This window comes from Lutra lutra, chromosome 5 (assembly GCF_902655055.1).
Source record: "Lutra lutra chromosome 5, mLutLut1.2, whole genome shotgun sequence".
In the NCBI taxonomy this organism is placed as follows: Eukaryota; Metazoa; Chordata; class Mammalia; order Carnivora; family Mustelidae; genus Lutra; species Lutra lutra.
In genome coordinates this window covers 72,576,436-72,594,015 of record NC_062282.1, presented here as the reverse complement: position 1 = coordinate 72,594,015, position 17,580 = coordinate 72,576,436, and the positions used below count along the sequence as shown (strand labels likewise).

General features: G+C 49.5%; 1 protein-coding gene across 3 annotated transcripts in view; it reads left to right on the top strand.

Moving 5' to 3' along the window:
* Positions 1-16,107, top strand: part of FSTL4 (follistatin like 4) — a 717,149-nt gene extending 701,042 nt beyond the window's left edge. For all 3 annotated transcript variants that reach the window (XM_047730849.1, XM_047730850.1, XM_047730848.1), the window contains 3 exons: positions 3,320-3,427; positions 7,774-7,883; positions 9,719-16,107. In XM_047730849.1, coding sequence (XP_047586805.1) covers positions 3,320-3,427; positions 7,774-7,883; positions 9,719-10,421 — 921 coding nt within the window. In that variant the 3' untranslated portion in view covers positions 10,422-16,107. The remainder of the gene's footprint in view (positions 1-3,319; positions 3,428-7,773; positions 7,884-9,718) is intronic.
* The last annotated feature ends 1,473 nt before the right edge of the window (positions 16,108-17,580 follow it).

Below are 17,580 nucleotides of genomic sequence, written 5' to 3'. Positions count from 1 at the left end.
TCAATCTTATTAATTCTGTCAAAGAACCAGCTCCTATTTTCATTGATCTGTTCTACTGTTCTTTTGGTTTCTATTTCATTGATTTCTGCTCTGATCTTTATTTTTTCTCTTCTCCTGCTGGGTTTAGGGTTTCTTTGCTGTTCTTTCTGCAGCTGCTTTAGGTATAGAGTTGGGTTGTGTACTTGAGACCTTATTTCCTGAGAAAGGTCTGTATTGCTATATACTTTCTTCTTAGAACCACCTTTGCTGCATCCCAAAGGTTTTGAACAGTTGTTTTCATTTTCATTTGTTTCCATAATTTTTTTCATTCATCTTCAATTCCCTGGTTGACCCACTCATTCTTTAGTAGGATGCTCATTAGCCTCCATATATCTGGAGTGGAGTTGTAAACTTTCCTCTTGTGATTGAGTTCTAGTTTCAGAGCACTGTGGTCTGAAAATATGAAGGGAATGATCCCACTCTTTTGGTATGGGTTGAGACCTGATTTGTGAACCAGGATGTGATCTATTCTGGAGAATGTTCTATGTGCACTCGAGAAGAATGTGTATTCTGTTGTTTTGGGATGGAATGTTCTGAATCTGTGATGTCCATCTGGTCCAGTGTGTCATTTAAAGCCTTTATTGCCTTGTTGATCTTTTGCTTGGATGATCTGTCCATTTCAGTGAGGGGGGTGTGTTAAAGTCCTGTACTATTATTGTGTTATTGTTGATATGTTTCTTGGATTTTGTTATTAATTGGTTTATATAATTGGCTGCTCCCATGTTAGGGGCATAGATACTTAAAACTATTAGAACTTCTTGTTGGACAGACCTTTTAAGTATGAAAGAGTGTCCTTCCTCACCCCTTATTATAGTCTTTGGTTGAAAATCTAATTTGCCTGATATAGGGGTTGCCACCCCCACTTTCTTTTGAGGTCCATTAGCATGGTAAATCGTTTTCCACCCCCTCACTTTAAATCTGGAGGTGTCTTTGGGTCTAAAATGAATCTCTTGCAGACAGCATATCGCTAGGTCTTGTTGTTTTTTTTTTTTTTTTTTTCCATTCCAATACCCTGGGTCTTTTGATTGGGGCATTTAGCCCATTTACATTCAGGTAACTATTGCAAGATATGAATGTAGTGCCATTGTATTGCCTGTACGGTGACTGTATATTGTCTCTGTTCCTTTCTGGTCTATGTTACTAGTACAGACAGATCAGATTTCTTTTAATTAGTGTTAGCTGTATTTTTCCATCCTGTCACTTTCAACCTTTCTATGTCCATATATTTAAGGTGGTCTTTTATGGCCTGGGCGCCTGGGTGGCTCAGCGGTTAAGGTGGTCTTTTATAAAGCTACGTGTGTTTGGGTTTATCTAGTATTATAATCTTGATCTTTTACTTGGGCCATTTGATCCATCTATATTTTTTTTTTAAATATTTTATTTATTTATTTGAGAGAGAGAGAGAGAGAGAGAGAGGGACAGTGAGAGAGAGCATGAGCGAGGAGAAGGTCAGAGGGAGAAGCAGACTCCCCGTGGAGCTGGGAGCCTGATGCGGGACTCGATCCCAGGACTCCAGGATCATGACCTGAGCTGAAGGCAGTCGCTTAACCAACTGAGCCACCCAGGCACCCCCTGATCCATCTATATTTAAGGCAGTTAATTTTATAGTTAAATCTACCATCTTACTGGTTTTTTACTTGATCTGTTTTTTCTCTTTTTCCTCCATTTTACTTTCTTTTGGATTAGTCAAATATTATTCTGTTATTTTTAGGACTACCACAGAGATTATAATATGCATAGTTGTCTCAATACAGTCTCATAATTTATTATTTCACTTCTCTAACAATAGAACCATGTAACAGTAACTCCTTTAACTCCTCTCCTGCCTTTTCATATGATTGTGGGGATAGACTTTAACTCTATATATAATTGAACCCCACAAGACCTGGCTTAGCATTATTTTGTACACTTTGTAGTCATATATATTCACCCACATATTTACTTTTCTCACTGCTCCTTATTTCTTCCTGAAGTACACAGCTTTGTCTGGGATCATTTTCATTGTGAGGAATGACTTTAAGTAGCTCTTTTAGTGGAGACCTGATAGCAACACACTCTGTTTTTGTTTCTTTGAAAAGAACTGTATTTGCCCTTTAAAGATTATTTCACTGGATATGGAATTCTACCTTAACAATTATACTCACTTGGCATTTTAAGATGTTGCTCCATTGTCTTCTGTTGTTTTGGTAATAGGTCAACTGCAGTCTTTTTGTCACTCTTTGATCTTTAGCAATTTTACTTTGATGTGCCCAGGGATGATGCTCTTTGTATGTATTCCAACTTCGAAGTTTTAGTGGTTTTGAAGTTTTAGTGGTTCTTGAATGTGTAGATTGATAACTTTCATCAGACTGGGATTGTCTCTTACCTCTTTGGAAACTTAAAAGTTAGACATTTCTACTGCATCCCACATGTTCTTATACTCTTCTTTTCCATCCTTTTTTTGTCTCTTCATGCTTCAATTTTCGTATGTTCTATCAACCTATCTTTCCCTAGCCCTGTTTTCTGCTATGCCTAATATGGATTTCACAGAACCTATTTAGTGAGTTCTTAATTTCAGGTATTGCATTTATTTCTACTTAATTTTACTTCTGTATATAAATTTGTAATTATCTTTTTATAAATCATTCATGGGTCTGTTTCTCTTGTATTTTTTAGTAGTCTCTAGCCATATACTCTGTATCTTGTAATGCCTAGTAATTTTTTAAAGGGAAGGGACGGGGGAAAGGGAAAAGGGAAGGGAAGGGAGAAATGGGGAAGGGGAAAAGGGGGAAGGGAAGGGGAAAAGAAAGGGAAAGCTCTGCTGACCTAAGAGTCCAGGGATAAGGGCTAATCTCAAAGTCAGTCTCAGGTGGCTCAGGAGGAAGGGCCAATGCACCAGAATCTCAGCTCAGAACCACCTGGGGAAAGACACAGAGGGTTCTAGAGGCCTAAAAGCCTTCTAGGAGCAGGGACCAGAGTGCCCTGCAGCTGATTCTTGAGTGGAAAATGTAACCCTCTGGTTACATTTAGGCTTTTGCTGAGATGGTCTGGGTCCCCTTTGAGTAAAACATGGAAGAAGTTTTCGAAAAGGTTTCAATTACTGTCAAGAGTTTACTTCTGCCTCTAAAGAACACCCAGAAGGGCAGCTTAAGCCCTGGCCTCCCAAGCCGGCTTTGTGCCAAGGCAGAGAGGTTGGCTTTCCACTCACCTAGGCATGACGGGCATGTACACCAAGTCCAGAAGTGACCACCATGTCAGCTTATAATAATGATGACCCACTTGTATGTATTTTTTTCTCAAGTCCATAGGTGTGGACCCTCTGCCAGCTAAGCTGACCTATGACAAGTCTCATGACCAAGTGTGGGTCCTGAGCTGGGGGGATGTGCACAAATCCCAACCGAGCCTCCAGGTATGTTGAACACATGGAAACTCACACTCACCCCACAGGAACAAAGGATGCTGACCTCCCATACACGTCTCTTGCTTCCCTAGGTAGCTAATCACATTTATCCAAAATCTATCCACCAAGGCTTGAGGAGAGCCAGAGCCCCTCAGAGACCATTACCAAGGCATCATCTGCCAGGCCTACCTTTAAAGACAAGAATCCTGATGATGGCTAAGATTGTAATGTCAGGACAAGTGGAATGTGGCTCCCGGACTCCCCCTCTCCTGAGCAAGGGTGTTCTGCTCCTTGGGCTGAGCAGGCTCGAGAGCAGTGTCCAAGCAAGTACTTGATAAGGAAAGGAAAGTAAGAGCAGCAGTCGTGTCCACACTAGAAGCACATCTATTGAGTGCTTATGGTGCTTTAGGGCACAGGAAAGTTCAGTAACGTACCCATGGTCCAAGCCAGGCCCTGCGGCTCTGCAGCCCAGTGTCAGCCAGTGCACGGTACGGTCTGTTGGAAACAGTCTAGGCCTGAGAGTTCTGTGGGATTCCCCTGTCCACCAACAAGAGACGGTCAACACCACCCCCATGTTAAGAGTGCATGCCTCTGCCTTTCTCATCAGCAGGGATGCATTCGAGGATTAAGCCCTAAGAAAAGAGATCTGAATGCCTGATTTCTCCGAGATGTACACAGAGCCCCTCTAGATAGACAGAAGAGAAGTTAATTCATGCATTGGATGCCTCAGGACATTAGGGCTTTGTTCTCTCTCAGAAGACCAGCTGAGAAGAACTGCAGAGGGAGCCCAGTTCACCCTGTTCTCAAGACCGGGAAGAAGGAAGGGTCATCCTCCAGAAGACTGACCACCTGCCTGCCTGTCTCTGCCCTGCCGGGCCAGGGAGAAGTCTCTGCCACACCTTCTGTAAACAGAGACTACTGTCATTTGAGGGATGCCATGACCGTAGGCCCCAGTGAACTGACAGAAAATCCCCATTAGAGGGTTTAGGAGCCTGAATGAAGGTCATTCAGAGCAGAGTGTAAGCCCAGGGAAATCCTAACTTATTGGTCCCTCTGGCAGCTCCTGGAAAGCCTCTAAAGTAATTCATGGGGAGGGTCCACCAAAACACTTTTTTTCTGAAACCAAAAATGATTTCCTAATTTAACAGCTATGAGCTGAAAAACAGAAAAAAAACATCAGCTTGGTCCTGGATTTCCCACCTGCCACAGCAGCTGGCACATCGTAGATGCTCTAGGACTGAAATCCAAGAGTCCTATTCCTGGCCCAGATAGCCTTCACTGGACAAAAGAGAGCATAGGCGTAAGAATTCAGAGACCGCATCACTCACGGCCCCCTCTGAGGAACAGATCTGTGGAAAGATACCCAACAAACACCAGATGAACCAGATCAGAGTCCTCGAGATAAAGAAAAATAAAGAGGAGACAGTTCTGAACAATGAACCCAGAGAAGAAGAAGGATGAGGACAGCCTCCCTGGAAGGAGGGTGCTAAATAAGTGCTAGTAATCAGTGCTAAATAAGGATGTCTGAATGAGGAGAGACACGCTGAATGAGAAACCCTGCTACCAGACGGTAACTGAAGATAAATTATTTCCATAAAAATAAGCATAGGGAGTGGAGGAAAGAAGAGCGGGTAAAAATACTTAGAAATACCTTACTGGAATAAGAGAAAGTTTGGAGAATGCTGGCGGAATGTAGCAGCTGGGAAGCAACGGTCTCATTATTCCACATCTGACAAACTGATTTCTCTTGAAAGCAGAGATGATCAAACTGGGTTAGGAAGGAAGGAAACTAGAACTTGTTGATGAGAAACACACGTTTCAAAGAGAAGAAAAGGCTGAATTTAAAAGGGCAGACATAGTAAGGACAGGTGACAAGAATGTATCCAGACTGCCACTCACATCAGGCAAGGTGGGGTTTAAGGTCAAAAGCACTAAAAACAGCAAACACAGAGAGACACCATGGGATGAACACCCAAGAGGTATCAAGCTCTTAACAACTAAATGCCTCAAACAAGAGTGATTTAACATAAAGACGAATTTGATTAAAAATGCACTCACATTGTACAAAAAAGACCAAAGAAGAACAGGGGAAACCTGAATAATGACACAACTTGGTTTACTATAAACTTGGCATCTGCAAAACCATTTTTTCTCATGTCCACATCCACACAAGTATATCAGAAACCACAAAGGAACTAAATCCTATAGAAGTAGACACGAGAGGCAACAGTATCTGAAGCCCAACGAGGCCTCCCTTCTCAGCTGGTTCTGTCTACCCGCTGGGAGAGCTGCCCAGCCTTCAGGACCCCGCACTGATGACCAAGTGACATTTCATGGTATCTCGCCACTGATGTACAGCTCCTGAACCAAGCCCAGAGAACCAACAAAACTGAGGGGTTCAAATAACACTTATCTTTTGGGCATGAATGAGGACACGAATGTGCCCAGGCCCTCTGCAGGATGCAAGGCCAAGAAGGAACTCAAGACTCGTTGGAGAAATGAGGCGGGTAGCGCCCATCGGCTCAATGGCCCGTGCTAGTGGGTTTTGATGAGGTAATCTCTCAGTACAGGGTGTCGGTGTGGTGAGGCGTGAATGACCCTGACCGCTGACAGCCTGTGATTTTCCATTTCTGTTAGAAGTGAAAATGACAGGCCTGATATCAAGCAGTGATTGTATGTCTTCTTGGAATTCTCTGGCACTTTCCCTTAGACACTCCCAAGATCCAGTTTCCTCAGGCTGCTATTTTCTTAATGCCCAGTTCGGAGAGGTTTTTTTCTCCATGTGCTTGCCATGGAAGTGTCATTTGGCCATTTTAAAAAAACCACTGCAAAATAACCTAATGCCATGTTACAACTTTGGAGCTGCCCCAAGGCTAAAAATACAAATCACAGGCCTCATCATTCCAATCTGGCGTTCTGCCTGCGTGGGAACCACAATCCAGAAAAGTCTCAAACCTCAACCCTGCCTGAGGAGGCAGGCCAAGTAGTGTTCATTTTCCCATAAAAGAAAGAGCCAGAAGTCAGGCCTATTCTTCGAAGGTAAAAGCCTCCAGAACTCCAACCCTTGTGAGTCACAAAGCTCCAGGAGACACTGTCCTCAGCCTCAGGCTACACAAGTCTAGACCCTTCTTTCTGTAGACATGGCCACAAGATCTAGATCAGGAAAAGTGTCTAAGCTCTGTGTTCAGTCCTAAGCCCCCACTCTCCTGCTCAGAGGGTCTGGGCTTGACCTTGTGGCTCTTCCCCCAAAATGGCCCACCAGGTGGCCAAGCTCCTCCTCTGGCTGCAGGTCGGCCATCTTTCAGAGCACTGGCCTAGCCACTGAGGGCTGATGAGCATGTGCAAAGACAAGGGGGACCCAGGCTGGCTGGCACGATGTCTCTGGCCTAGTCGCACCCAAGAGTAGGGTAGCTGCTGGACAGATGCTCAGCCTGCCCACAGAGGGCTTCCGGGCAGGACCTTCAAACTACTCTGTCATCCCACCTAATCTCCGATAGCATGTGGCTCTCTTCTGCATCGGTGGCATGCTGTTCCCTGACACAGACCCACCAGAGATTTCTGCACCAGACAGTGGCTGCAGCAGCCTCCTGCTGACTCCACAGGGGATCAGGTGTTACCTCCAGGGAAACAGAGGTAGCTGTGCTCGGTCACTCCCATCATGTACAAAATCCAGTGCCTGATTCTTCATTTCTCTCACAAGTCCTTTCCACTACCAGGCCTGAGCCCCAGCATTCTAACTGCAAGCCATCTAAATGGCCAGAGCAGCATCTTTGAATGGCATTTCTGCACAATTCCTGCTTCCTCTGATAAAATTTGGAGTCACAATTCCCAGAGAATGCCTCCGTGAGCAGTATAGGACAGAAATTCCCAACAAACAGGCCCAGGCACCTGACATCAGAGGAAAACAGGGAACCAGTAAATCTTTCCACCATTTAACATTTTAGTGACTTAAAAGCTCTCTCCCTCTTTTCCCAGGGTGACCTGGATGCTTAGATGGTGGGATTCTCAGTTGTGGGGAAGTGTGGTCTCTGAGCATCTGAGCATAGTTACCGTTCTGTTTTAGGGACCCCTCTGGGAAGCTGTGCCCTCAGGGGGCCGACAGGGTCCCATAAGGTCAGGGTTAGGCCTCCCTAAGCAGGAGGGCATGGTTCAGGCATTCCCAAACCATCGCTTCCTCTCCACAGGAGGATGGGTCCCTGCCTCTGACATTCCCAAGCAGCTCCACTCTGCTCCTGGCCCCCTCTCTCTCTGAAGCAGCCTGTCCACTGAGGGTCCCTGCCAGCACATGAACATGTTTCCAGGTTGCCCCCCTCACTCATGTGGACCCTCACAAGGACTCCTGCTCTGTGTTGTAGGTGATCACAGAAGCCAGCACTGCCCAGGGCCAGCACCTTATCCACACACCGTTCTCAGGAGTGGAAGATTTCTTCATTCCCCCGACAAACCTCATCATCAACCACGTCAGGTGAGATGGGGCCACAGGGCCCTCCAGTACCCCCTGTAACCCAGTTCAGCCCTGCCTGTGGCTGCATTTGCCCACCGTGAGACCTGCTCCTTCTCTGTTTCTTTCCCACTCATGCTGAGCTGACCTTGGGCTCCTTCATGAGGGAACAGAGAAATAGACCTATCCCGAGTCCTTAATGGTCATAGTTAAGGAAGGCAGCCAGCTCTCCCACCCTCTGAGGTCCACGGAGGACAAGAGAGGAAAATCAGCAGTGATGACTGGAGCGCACTATACTTACTAGACACACAAAAAACTAGTCAAAGTGGTCTTAACCCCTTCTTACAGATGAGGAAACAGAGGCTCGAAGAAGCTAAGACCCTGGACGGCCAAGTTAACACAGCCAGGAGTCCCCTGAACAGCCATGCAGAGGGCCAGCCAGGAAACAAACCCTCCCAGTTGTCTGGTTTGTCACCATCCAGAAGAACAGCCTAATAAAGGCGTCCTCAGTCTCCACTGCAACCCTCATCCCAGCCGGCCCCTCCCCCTGCCTGTTCACGTCAGAGAACCCCCCCCAGACACCCCCCCGCCCCCCGGAAAGTCAGCACTGCAGCAGACTAAGCCTCCCTCTCATCAAAGCACTGAGACCCAAAGGTCTTGGGGGCACTATTTATGCCTTTCTTTTGTCTGACATCAAACACCTTTCTCCAAGAAGAAATGCCTCGTTTTTGTACACTGAAACTGGGCTTGTAAAACTAGGCCCACCTAGTTTATCCAAGACCGGGAAGAAAACACCCCTTAAGGAACTCCTCCCTGTAGACAGCACCTGGGAAGAGCTTCTAAGATGCCTCTGAAGGGGTAAAATCCCCCAAAGAAGCTGACTTCAGCCAGGAGCCTAACAAACTTACAGGCTCTGCGTTGTCTGTGTGTGGCCTTTAGCATTCAAATTGCTTCTATGAGCAGGCTTCTCTTTCCTGCTTTCTCTGTGCCCTGGCTCTTTAGGAATGCTTTAAAGAAGCTTTAAACTGGCCACCTCCCCACTCTGACGCTCCATTCGTTACTCAGGAGATAAGTGCAGGGGAGACTTTTCTCTTACTCCTGTAGGTGTCCACAGGCACCAAAAGGCCTCCCCGAGCCAGGGATTTGGGCAGAGGCCCCCCGAGTCACAGCCAAGTCCTGCCCGGGGTCAGGTCTCCTTGCAGCTCACAACCCGCCTCCAAAGCAGACTTGTGCCAAGACCAGATGTGAGCAGATGTGAGCAGCGCCCACCTACTGAGCCCTTCCCCTGCAGCTTCCTCTTTGATCCAGTCCTCTGACAACCCTCTCAGAGGGAACTGCCCTCTTTAGAGTCGCAGAGCCTCCAAGAGGCAAGCCACGTGCCCAGCTCTGCTGGGAGAGAGGCAGTGCGCAACACCTTGGCCGTCCGATTGCAAAGGTAAACACTGTCCTCCGCACCCCCTGCCCAGGATGGCTCCCAAAGGCCTCGTAAACAGGACCCAGGAGAGGCTGCCCCACCACGGTCCTTTCCATGGGAAGGAGCACTGACAGCAGGTGTGTCCTATCCTTCCCAGCTGGCGCAAAGCCTCAGGGGTGCTGATCTGAAGGCTTCCCCCAGGGAGGAGCGGCCACGGGCACTTTTATGCTCCTTCTATCCTGGGCGTGTCAGGGGAGCGTCCATCCAGGAGCATTTGCAACTCGACTGCCTCTGGTCTGACATCATCGCTGAATCATGGAAGAAGCTGTGCCCTGTGGGACGGTACATCTCCTTAAGAAACTATCAGATCCCTGAAGGGAGACCACAGAGGGAAGAGAAAAGATGCAATCCCTTACACTTCTGACCTCAGTTCTTCCCTCTGCAGGTTCGGCTTCATCTTCAACAAGTCCGACGCTGCCATCCACAAAGTCGATCTGGAAACACTGGTGCTGCTCAAAACTGTCAGCCTGCGGCAGCACGGCTGCACACCCCAGGCCATGGCCCACACGCACCTGGGCGGCTACTTCTTCGTGCAGTGCCGACAGGACAGCCCCGAGCCCGCCGCCCCCCAGCTGCTGCTCGACAGCGTCACAGACTCGGTGGTCGGCACCAATGGTGACGTGAGCGGCACGCCACACGTGTCCCCCGACGGGCGCTTCGTCGTCAGTGCTGCCCCCACCAGCTCCCAGCTGCACGTGCAGGAGATCACGCTGCAGGGCCGGATCCGGACCCTCTACAGCTTGAAAATCAGCCCGGGCGTCTCAGACGTGGCCTTCCAGCCCTCCTTCACCCAGGGCAACCAGTACTATGTGTACGCCGCGGCGGAGACGGAGCCGGCCCTGCTCTTCCTGGAGCTGTCCACGGGGAAGATGGGCATGCTGGAGAACCTAAAGGAGCCGCCTGCGGGGCCGGGCGGGCCATGGGGAGGGCCCCGCAGGATCGTGAGGGACAGCGGGCTCTTCGGACAGTACCTGCTCACGCCGGCCCAGGAGTCGCTGTTCCTCATCAATGGGAGACAAAACGCACTACGTTGTGAGGTGGCGGGCATCAGGCGGGGGACCACGGCCGTGTGGGTGGATGAGGTATGAAGGGGTCCTCCCCCAGCACCGAGCAGAGCCCCGGGCCACCGAGCTCCGCCTAGTCCTCACTCCGTAGCCCCAAGCAGGCGCCCTGTACATTTTTACAGACAAAAGCAAAACCTGTACTCGCTTTGTGGTTCAACACTGGTCTCCTTGCAAGTTTCCTAGTCTAAGGTATGCGCTGCTAACCAGATTGGGGTTTTTCGTTGGGAAGTATGAGTTATGCCTTGAGCTCCGGTGAGAACCCATGCTGCTGTGTCAAGGAATCATTTCTGCGCCCAGATCCACACCATGTTACCTGGGGACACCGTGGAACCAAGAGCTGCTGCTGTCCAGGCTTACCTTTCCGTCGGTTGCCTTCATGCGCTCATTGTCCCTCACCGCCGGGTCCGGCCAGGCTTCACCCCAACGGAGTGGCCGGAAGCCAGGCCTGCAGACAGGCTCGCTGGGAGCAGGGCTTGCACTCCAGGCCTGAGAGCCACGGCCACCCACCTCCTGGACCTCCTTTTCTCCTGCACAGCTGCTTCGTGCTTTTCTTTCCATGTGACTTGGTATAAGCCTGAGGGAGAGCCCACAAGACTTCTTGCATCTTGGGGATGGGGAAATCACTCAATTTATTTTGGAAATTTTGATTAAAATAATTTTTTATAACCTCAAATGCTCGTAAGCAGAAAGATGCTCTCCGACGTCCAGCTCTATTTCTCCCTGCCTTAGGCCAAGTCTCTGAGCGCCCCCACCCCACGTCCCACAGCCAGAAGGAACAATGGTCATCCAAGAATAATGCCCTCCACACCACGGAAGTCCCACATGCAGCTCTGGCTACCACCTTGGCCAAGACTTTGTTCTGGATTGGGACGCAAAAGACCAGGACAAACCCTGCGTGCCTGCTTTTTACCACTGAAGGGGGAGGTTTTCTTAGCCAGGCCCAGGACCCCAGATTCAGGGTAGACTGGGCTTGCCAGGCAGAGTGGGGGGCGGTAACCTACCGAACAGTGACCTCCAGGCTCCACACAGTAACCCCAAAGACCCGTGTGGGGTCCAAGTGGGTTCTGTAGGCTATCCGTTTTTAAAGTCCCTTTCTTTTTCTGTCTGTGGCCCACACACTCCAGTCCCTGCTTCAACACAGCCCAGACAGCACGTTTCAGGACCTCCTTACACATGGGCCCTTCTCGCCCCAGTAACCCACGCTACAAAACCCACAATCCCAAGGATTCAGGGGCTGGGGAGAAGGATACAGGCTGTCAATGCTGCATGATCCCCAATGTCTCAGACTCTGCCAGGCTAGCGGGGGCAGGGGGGTGCACAAGGAAGTACAACAGCTGGCCCAGGGAAGGGCCCTGTGGGGGAGAATGTCCCCAGTGAAGAAGCTTCCCTGGGCCCCCAGAACCCCCCTTTCTTCTTCATGTCAGTAGTCACAACACACCCATATGCTTTCTGGTTTAAGTGATTGTTTTTCAAGCCACCTAAAGCTGGAAAAGATCCCTTCACAGTCACCTCAGCTCACATAGCCCCCTTCACCTGCCAACGTGGCTGAGCTTTTCCTGTGTGCTGATCACCAGCCCCTCTCAGGAGAAGAAAGACACACCCTGCCTTGCTTTACCTACACACAGCTCCCATTCACACTCATCTGACTGCCCAGCCCACCCAAACCACCCTGTCCGCCCCAATTTCCTGAAATCGGCCTGTCCCTTGGCATCTCCCATGTGTCTCGGTTCACCAAACACTTGTCCACTCCAGCTCCCAAGAGTGTGGCCAGATATGCCCATGCAGACTTGAGGGTTTGTTCCTGGTAAAGGATGGAGCTACAGGTGGAGGGAATGGCCTTCAAAGGCCGCTTTCTCACTTTCACCAGGGCTGGGACGGACAATGCCTCTCACCCTTTCTTTTTATTCCTGTCTCGGTCTCTTGACACCTTCACTTCTATACTCCCACTTCTATAGTGGAAATTCTCCAACTTTCATGAACTTGTCCCTTTGGGAAAATCTTCTACACAGTGGCGGCCCCTGGGAGAGGGAAAAAAAAAAACAGTTGGGATGAGCACTGGGTGTTATACGCAACTAACGTATCATTGAATGCTACGTCAAAAACTAATGACATACTACATGTTGGCTAGCTGAACATGATAAAAAAGTCTCCGAGCCTACCTGAGGAAGAACCTCCCAGCTGCCAGGCCAGAGCAGCAGCCCCCCTGGGTCACAGGGTTCCTAAGTCAAAGACCATTCAATCCCAAAGGCCCTTTTGCACCAGGAGTGACTCCAGCCACCAATCCTTGGCCCCAATCTTCCATCTCTAGGTGTGTCTGAGAAAGTATCTCTGCCTCACGCTGACTCACCGTGTTTAGTGGAGCCCCCGGCTCAGGCCTCAAGGCGCACACTCCACATAGGACAGCAGCCAAGCAGAGCACACAGAGGCCGCAGAGTAGCTGCCTTTTCAGCTGGGCAACCAACAGAACTGCTGGGGTCAGGGGGAGGCAGGGGAAAGGCGGGCCAGGCTGTCCCTGGCCCTTTCCAGCCCCAGAAGTGGCTCCCTGGGACACAGCTGGAAAGTCAGAGATGGTAAGCCTTGCAGCCAGCCCAGCCAGGGATCCTTCTGCCGAACACTCAAGTTCAGCTGACAACAACTATTTCACACTAAAGAAGCATTCATCTTACATTTAAAAAGCTGCTTTCATAATGAACTACTTCAAAATTATTCAATTTTGAAATAAAACTGATTTCACAAAAATTCAACAGTATTTTTTTTTGTAACTCACATATCACCTACACCTTTGCTGATACTAAAGATTTGAAACGGAGGTACATGTGCTCCTTCTGCCCACATGAGCAGAACCCTACATGGGGGCTCTGGGTCCACAAAGCCCACCCAGCCTTGCACAGATGGCTGGTAGGAAGAGGGATTCGTTGGCTTCCAGGCAACTGCGTGGACTCCCCATGCAGAAAGCCTGGGTGTGGAGTACACGCCTTGTAAATGCCACCCTCTCCGCCCCAGCAACCTGCTTGGGGCTGGCCCAGTCTTCTTCCCATGGTCTCCCAGGCATTTAAGGATCCCACTACCTTCCCAGAACTGCTGGAAGAACCTGGAAGTGCCCCATGAAGTCGGGCTGGGGCCAAGCACTAATACCAAGCTACAGGAACCTGAATCTCGAGGCATTGTGAGCAGAGACAGCAGCTCAGTCCCCACCCCGCCCCACCCGACCCCAGCCATTTCCTTTCCTTCCTGCTCCTCTGTGCAGGAAGGGGCTCCCAGTTCCAGGAAGGGCCCCGAGGATAGCTCTCAACCCCAAGGAACACAGGGAGCCTCCTGCTGCCCTAGGCAGTCTAACTGCTGAGACTTCATTTAGGAGAGCAGCCAGAAGTGGGCTTTGTGTGGCCACAACTTCTTTTCTGTTGACCAGTAACCTGTGAACTAAAGGAGAATCCAGAATGGAGACATGCAACAGATCCACTCTGGATATATTTTTCTACCAGGGGCTTATGACGTCACCCATTCATTTCTCACTGTGTGTTTCACTCACATACCACGGACGCTGAACCATCTTCATCACCAATCTCACAACTCTGTCTCGGGTCCTCCTTTCCACTGGGAAGGCTCCAGGTTGCTGATGCCACATCTCACTCCCTCCCATGCACCTACCGGTCTACCTCACCTTCTCCTCCCTGCACCCAGCTCCTCTGGAAGCTGTCCTCCCACCCACCACCCACCCTGAAGACCAACTGTGACATATGCTGACAACCATGCTCTCCTCCCCACCCAGAACCCAGATCCTTCTCCAAGTGCGATCAGAACCCACTGGGACACAGCCCTTTGCTGCCCAGAATCATGACCCCCCGTGCCCTACCTTGCAGCCTTTCCAAGAGAGGTGATCAAGACCAGAGCAAACTCCCAGGTGTCAGGGAAGTGAATTATTGTCAAACAGAAACTGTCGGACAGGAATACAGACGGTGATGACTCACCCAAGCTTTATCCCTTAGAAGACCCGAACTACACCTTCCTCATTTCCAGTTTATTCTCTGCCTTGCTGGATCCCCCTACCCCATGCCTCGGGCCTCCTGTGCATCAGTCGTGCCACAGCTTTTACAATTTGAGGAGCAACTGACCTACTGTCATACCAGCTCCCCCAATGGCCTTTGCCCCATGCTGCTACCTTGCTTTCAAGTCCAAGTAAGAAGTCCCTCACAGGGCCAGATGCTACTATTTGCTCCCAGACTAGCATGTAGGCAGAGCAGTTTTGTTCAACAAAGTCATTAGCTGCCATGTTTTCTCTTCAAAATTGTCAAGATTATAGAACAGAGAGGCTTAGAAGATTCAAAGAAGAAAACAGTGCCTATGCTCGAGGTCTGACCACAGACCCCAAATCCCTGATGGAGTGCAAGCCACTTCCTGCTCTGGTCTACACCAGACTACCTAAGTTACTTGAGAACTTGCGCATCTTCTGGGAGCCTGCAGACTTCAGGCACCAGCCACCCCGCTGACACCAGGAGCCCTGCAAGCACCTTCTCACACCTTCTTTGGAGCTGTGGACAGCAATGGGGATTTACCCAAACACAATGTGTGAAATCACGCAAAGTATGGGGAAAGCAGAGACTGGCTTCCAACACTGACAGCAAGGTTCCTGGAGCCAGCACCAGAGTGTTGACCGTGTACTTTCTGTCACTATTCTTGGACAAACCTACCATTCACACACCCCTCTTTCCAAGCTCGTCTTAACTAATATGGCCCTAGAGAACATGGGCCACACCCCAAAGGGTTCTAGAAGGCTTAGCCTGCACTCCACAAAGCAATAACGATTGACTGGCCCCCACGCCCAGCAGGCGACCTCGCCACACGTCACCACGGCAGGATCGGAGAATGCTGCCCTTTAGGGATATGCTCTTCAAGATCGGAACTCCGTTTTCTTGGCTGATCATGGGGCCTGAGTGCTCTCCAATGAGAAAATTCCCAAAATCTCATCCTTCGTCCACTGCCCAGGGTGACATCTGCCATCAGTTTAAGAGTTGTTGGTCCCCTGCTACTTGAGCTGCTTCAGACAGGTGTGGGATAACAGGTCCATAAGCTGTCACCCCAGACCCCACGGCACACCCAGGCTGGCTCCTGTGGCTGATTAGACCCCCTTCCTGGCCTGGCCCCATCACACCCCACTGTTCTCCCCTCTGCTTGCACTCTCTGAAGGCCATGCGAAATGATCTTGGAACAAAAGTGGGCATGGTGTGTGGCTGGAGTGATCACACACATGCTGTTTCACACTCTAGTGTAGCTGAACAGCCCTCAAGATAGGAAGTCACAGGCACATCCTTTGTCCCGTGAAGATTCTCATCCTCCCCCACCTCAGAAAACTTTCAGATCTCTTATTTCAAGGCAGATACATTATTTTGAGCTGTTGTGTAGACACCAAAATATATTTTCTGTAATCACCAGTATTTCTCAAAAGGCCTCCTGTAATTATTATACATGTGAATTTTTCCTTATTTATAAAATATATATAAATTATTTTTAATACATCAACTTTAGTAGAAATTTGTACCAACACAGTAACTGTATGTGGCATATGAGATAAGTTTGTGTTTACTTTGACGTATTGCACCGTATTAAACACACCGTGTAACCACAGTACCACTTGATATGAAGACGACTCACAGATTATCATGAAGTATTGTCATTGTAAATGCTCTTTTTCTGAGGATTTTACAATAAAACTTGAGAAAACTAACCTTCTGTTTGTGCCAGTCTGTGGGCTGTTAGGGAAGCGAGAAGGTATAAAGGCAGGACCACGCAAGCCCTTCTCCCCATTCTCTATCACCTTGCAGGTTCTCGAAGGGCCAAGGGGAGTGGCCTCTCACTGGCCTGCTCCTAAGGGCTGTGGACAAAGGCAGGCACCTGCACAGAGAAGTCCCTTCCCCCATGTTGAAGTTTCAGCCCCCAACATGTACAACCAAAACGTCTGGTTCTGAACTTCTCTTCACCTGCTCTGGTGGACATTTGCAATTTGCCACAGGCACCAACCCAGGCTGGACTCCAGTCCCTCTTCATTCTGGTCGGGGCGGACTTGCCAGCTAGGACACAGAGTTCACCAAGTGCTCAGTCATCATTATCACCAAGGTACCAGCGTGGAGCTCCTACTGGGTGTGAGCCCTGGGAGAGCTGTGGGGCCTCGAGGGCGGCACGAAGCATAGTGTTTCCCCTTGGTCAGCTTCAGATCCCCTGCACCATGGCTGTCAGGTCAGGTTCAGGAAATAGAACCAATGGGTGTGTGTGTGTGTGTGTGTGTGTGTGTGTGTAGGTGGGGGGAAGAGGGAGAGGGAGATTTATTTTAAGGAATTTGTTCCTGCAATTGTGATAGACGGCAAGTCCCAGATCCACAGGGGAGGCTGGTAGCTGGAGACCCAGGGAAGGGCTGGAGTTGGAGTCCAAAGCCAATTTGTTTGATTATATTCTTCTGAGGAGGTCAGTCTTTTTTTTTTTTTGCCTTAAGGCCTTCCACTGATTTGATGAGGTCCACCCACACCACGGAAGGTATCTTCTTCAGTCCAGGTCTACTGATTTAAGTGTTAATCTCCCTGACAAATTCCTTTCACAGAAGCACCTACAAGAGGTTAACTAAATATCTCTCTGGGCACCACCATCCAGCCAAGTTGACACAGAAAATTAATCATCACACTGACAAAAACAAGAGGTTGCTCCTCTTCTATCTTGGAGGCATGACCGGCTACATGCCAGGCACCGTGATAAACAGGTAGTAAGAACCAGTTTCAAAGCTTAACATCATCCGCACAAGGCAGATGTTGGTATGATCTCCAGTCGAGTGAAGAGGACATGAAAGAGCACCAGAGCCAGATTCAGATTCATGTCTCCACAGCCAAGACACGTGCTCTTAACCATGAAACCACCACGCGCAGTCCCCACACCACCCAAGTTCCAAGCGCGGCTCCAGCCTCACTACCCCCCGCCCCCGCTACACCGCCAGGCGCCACGGTCCCCACACGGGAGGGACTTTGCTCCGCTTTAACTCACACCTTGGGGAAGCAAGGTGCCCAGACTAGCCCTCAAGATCTGGGGTCCGCCTGGTCCCCTCAGACAAGAGGAAATGCACATGATTAAAAGCTCTGTGCAGGGAAAACAAACAAACAAACAAACTCTGGGCAGAGACCAGACAGCAGTGGTCAGCTTCTCC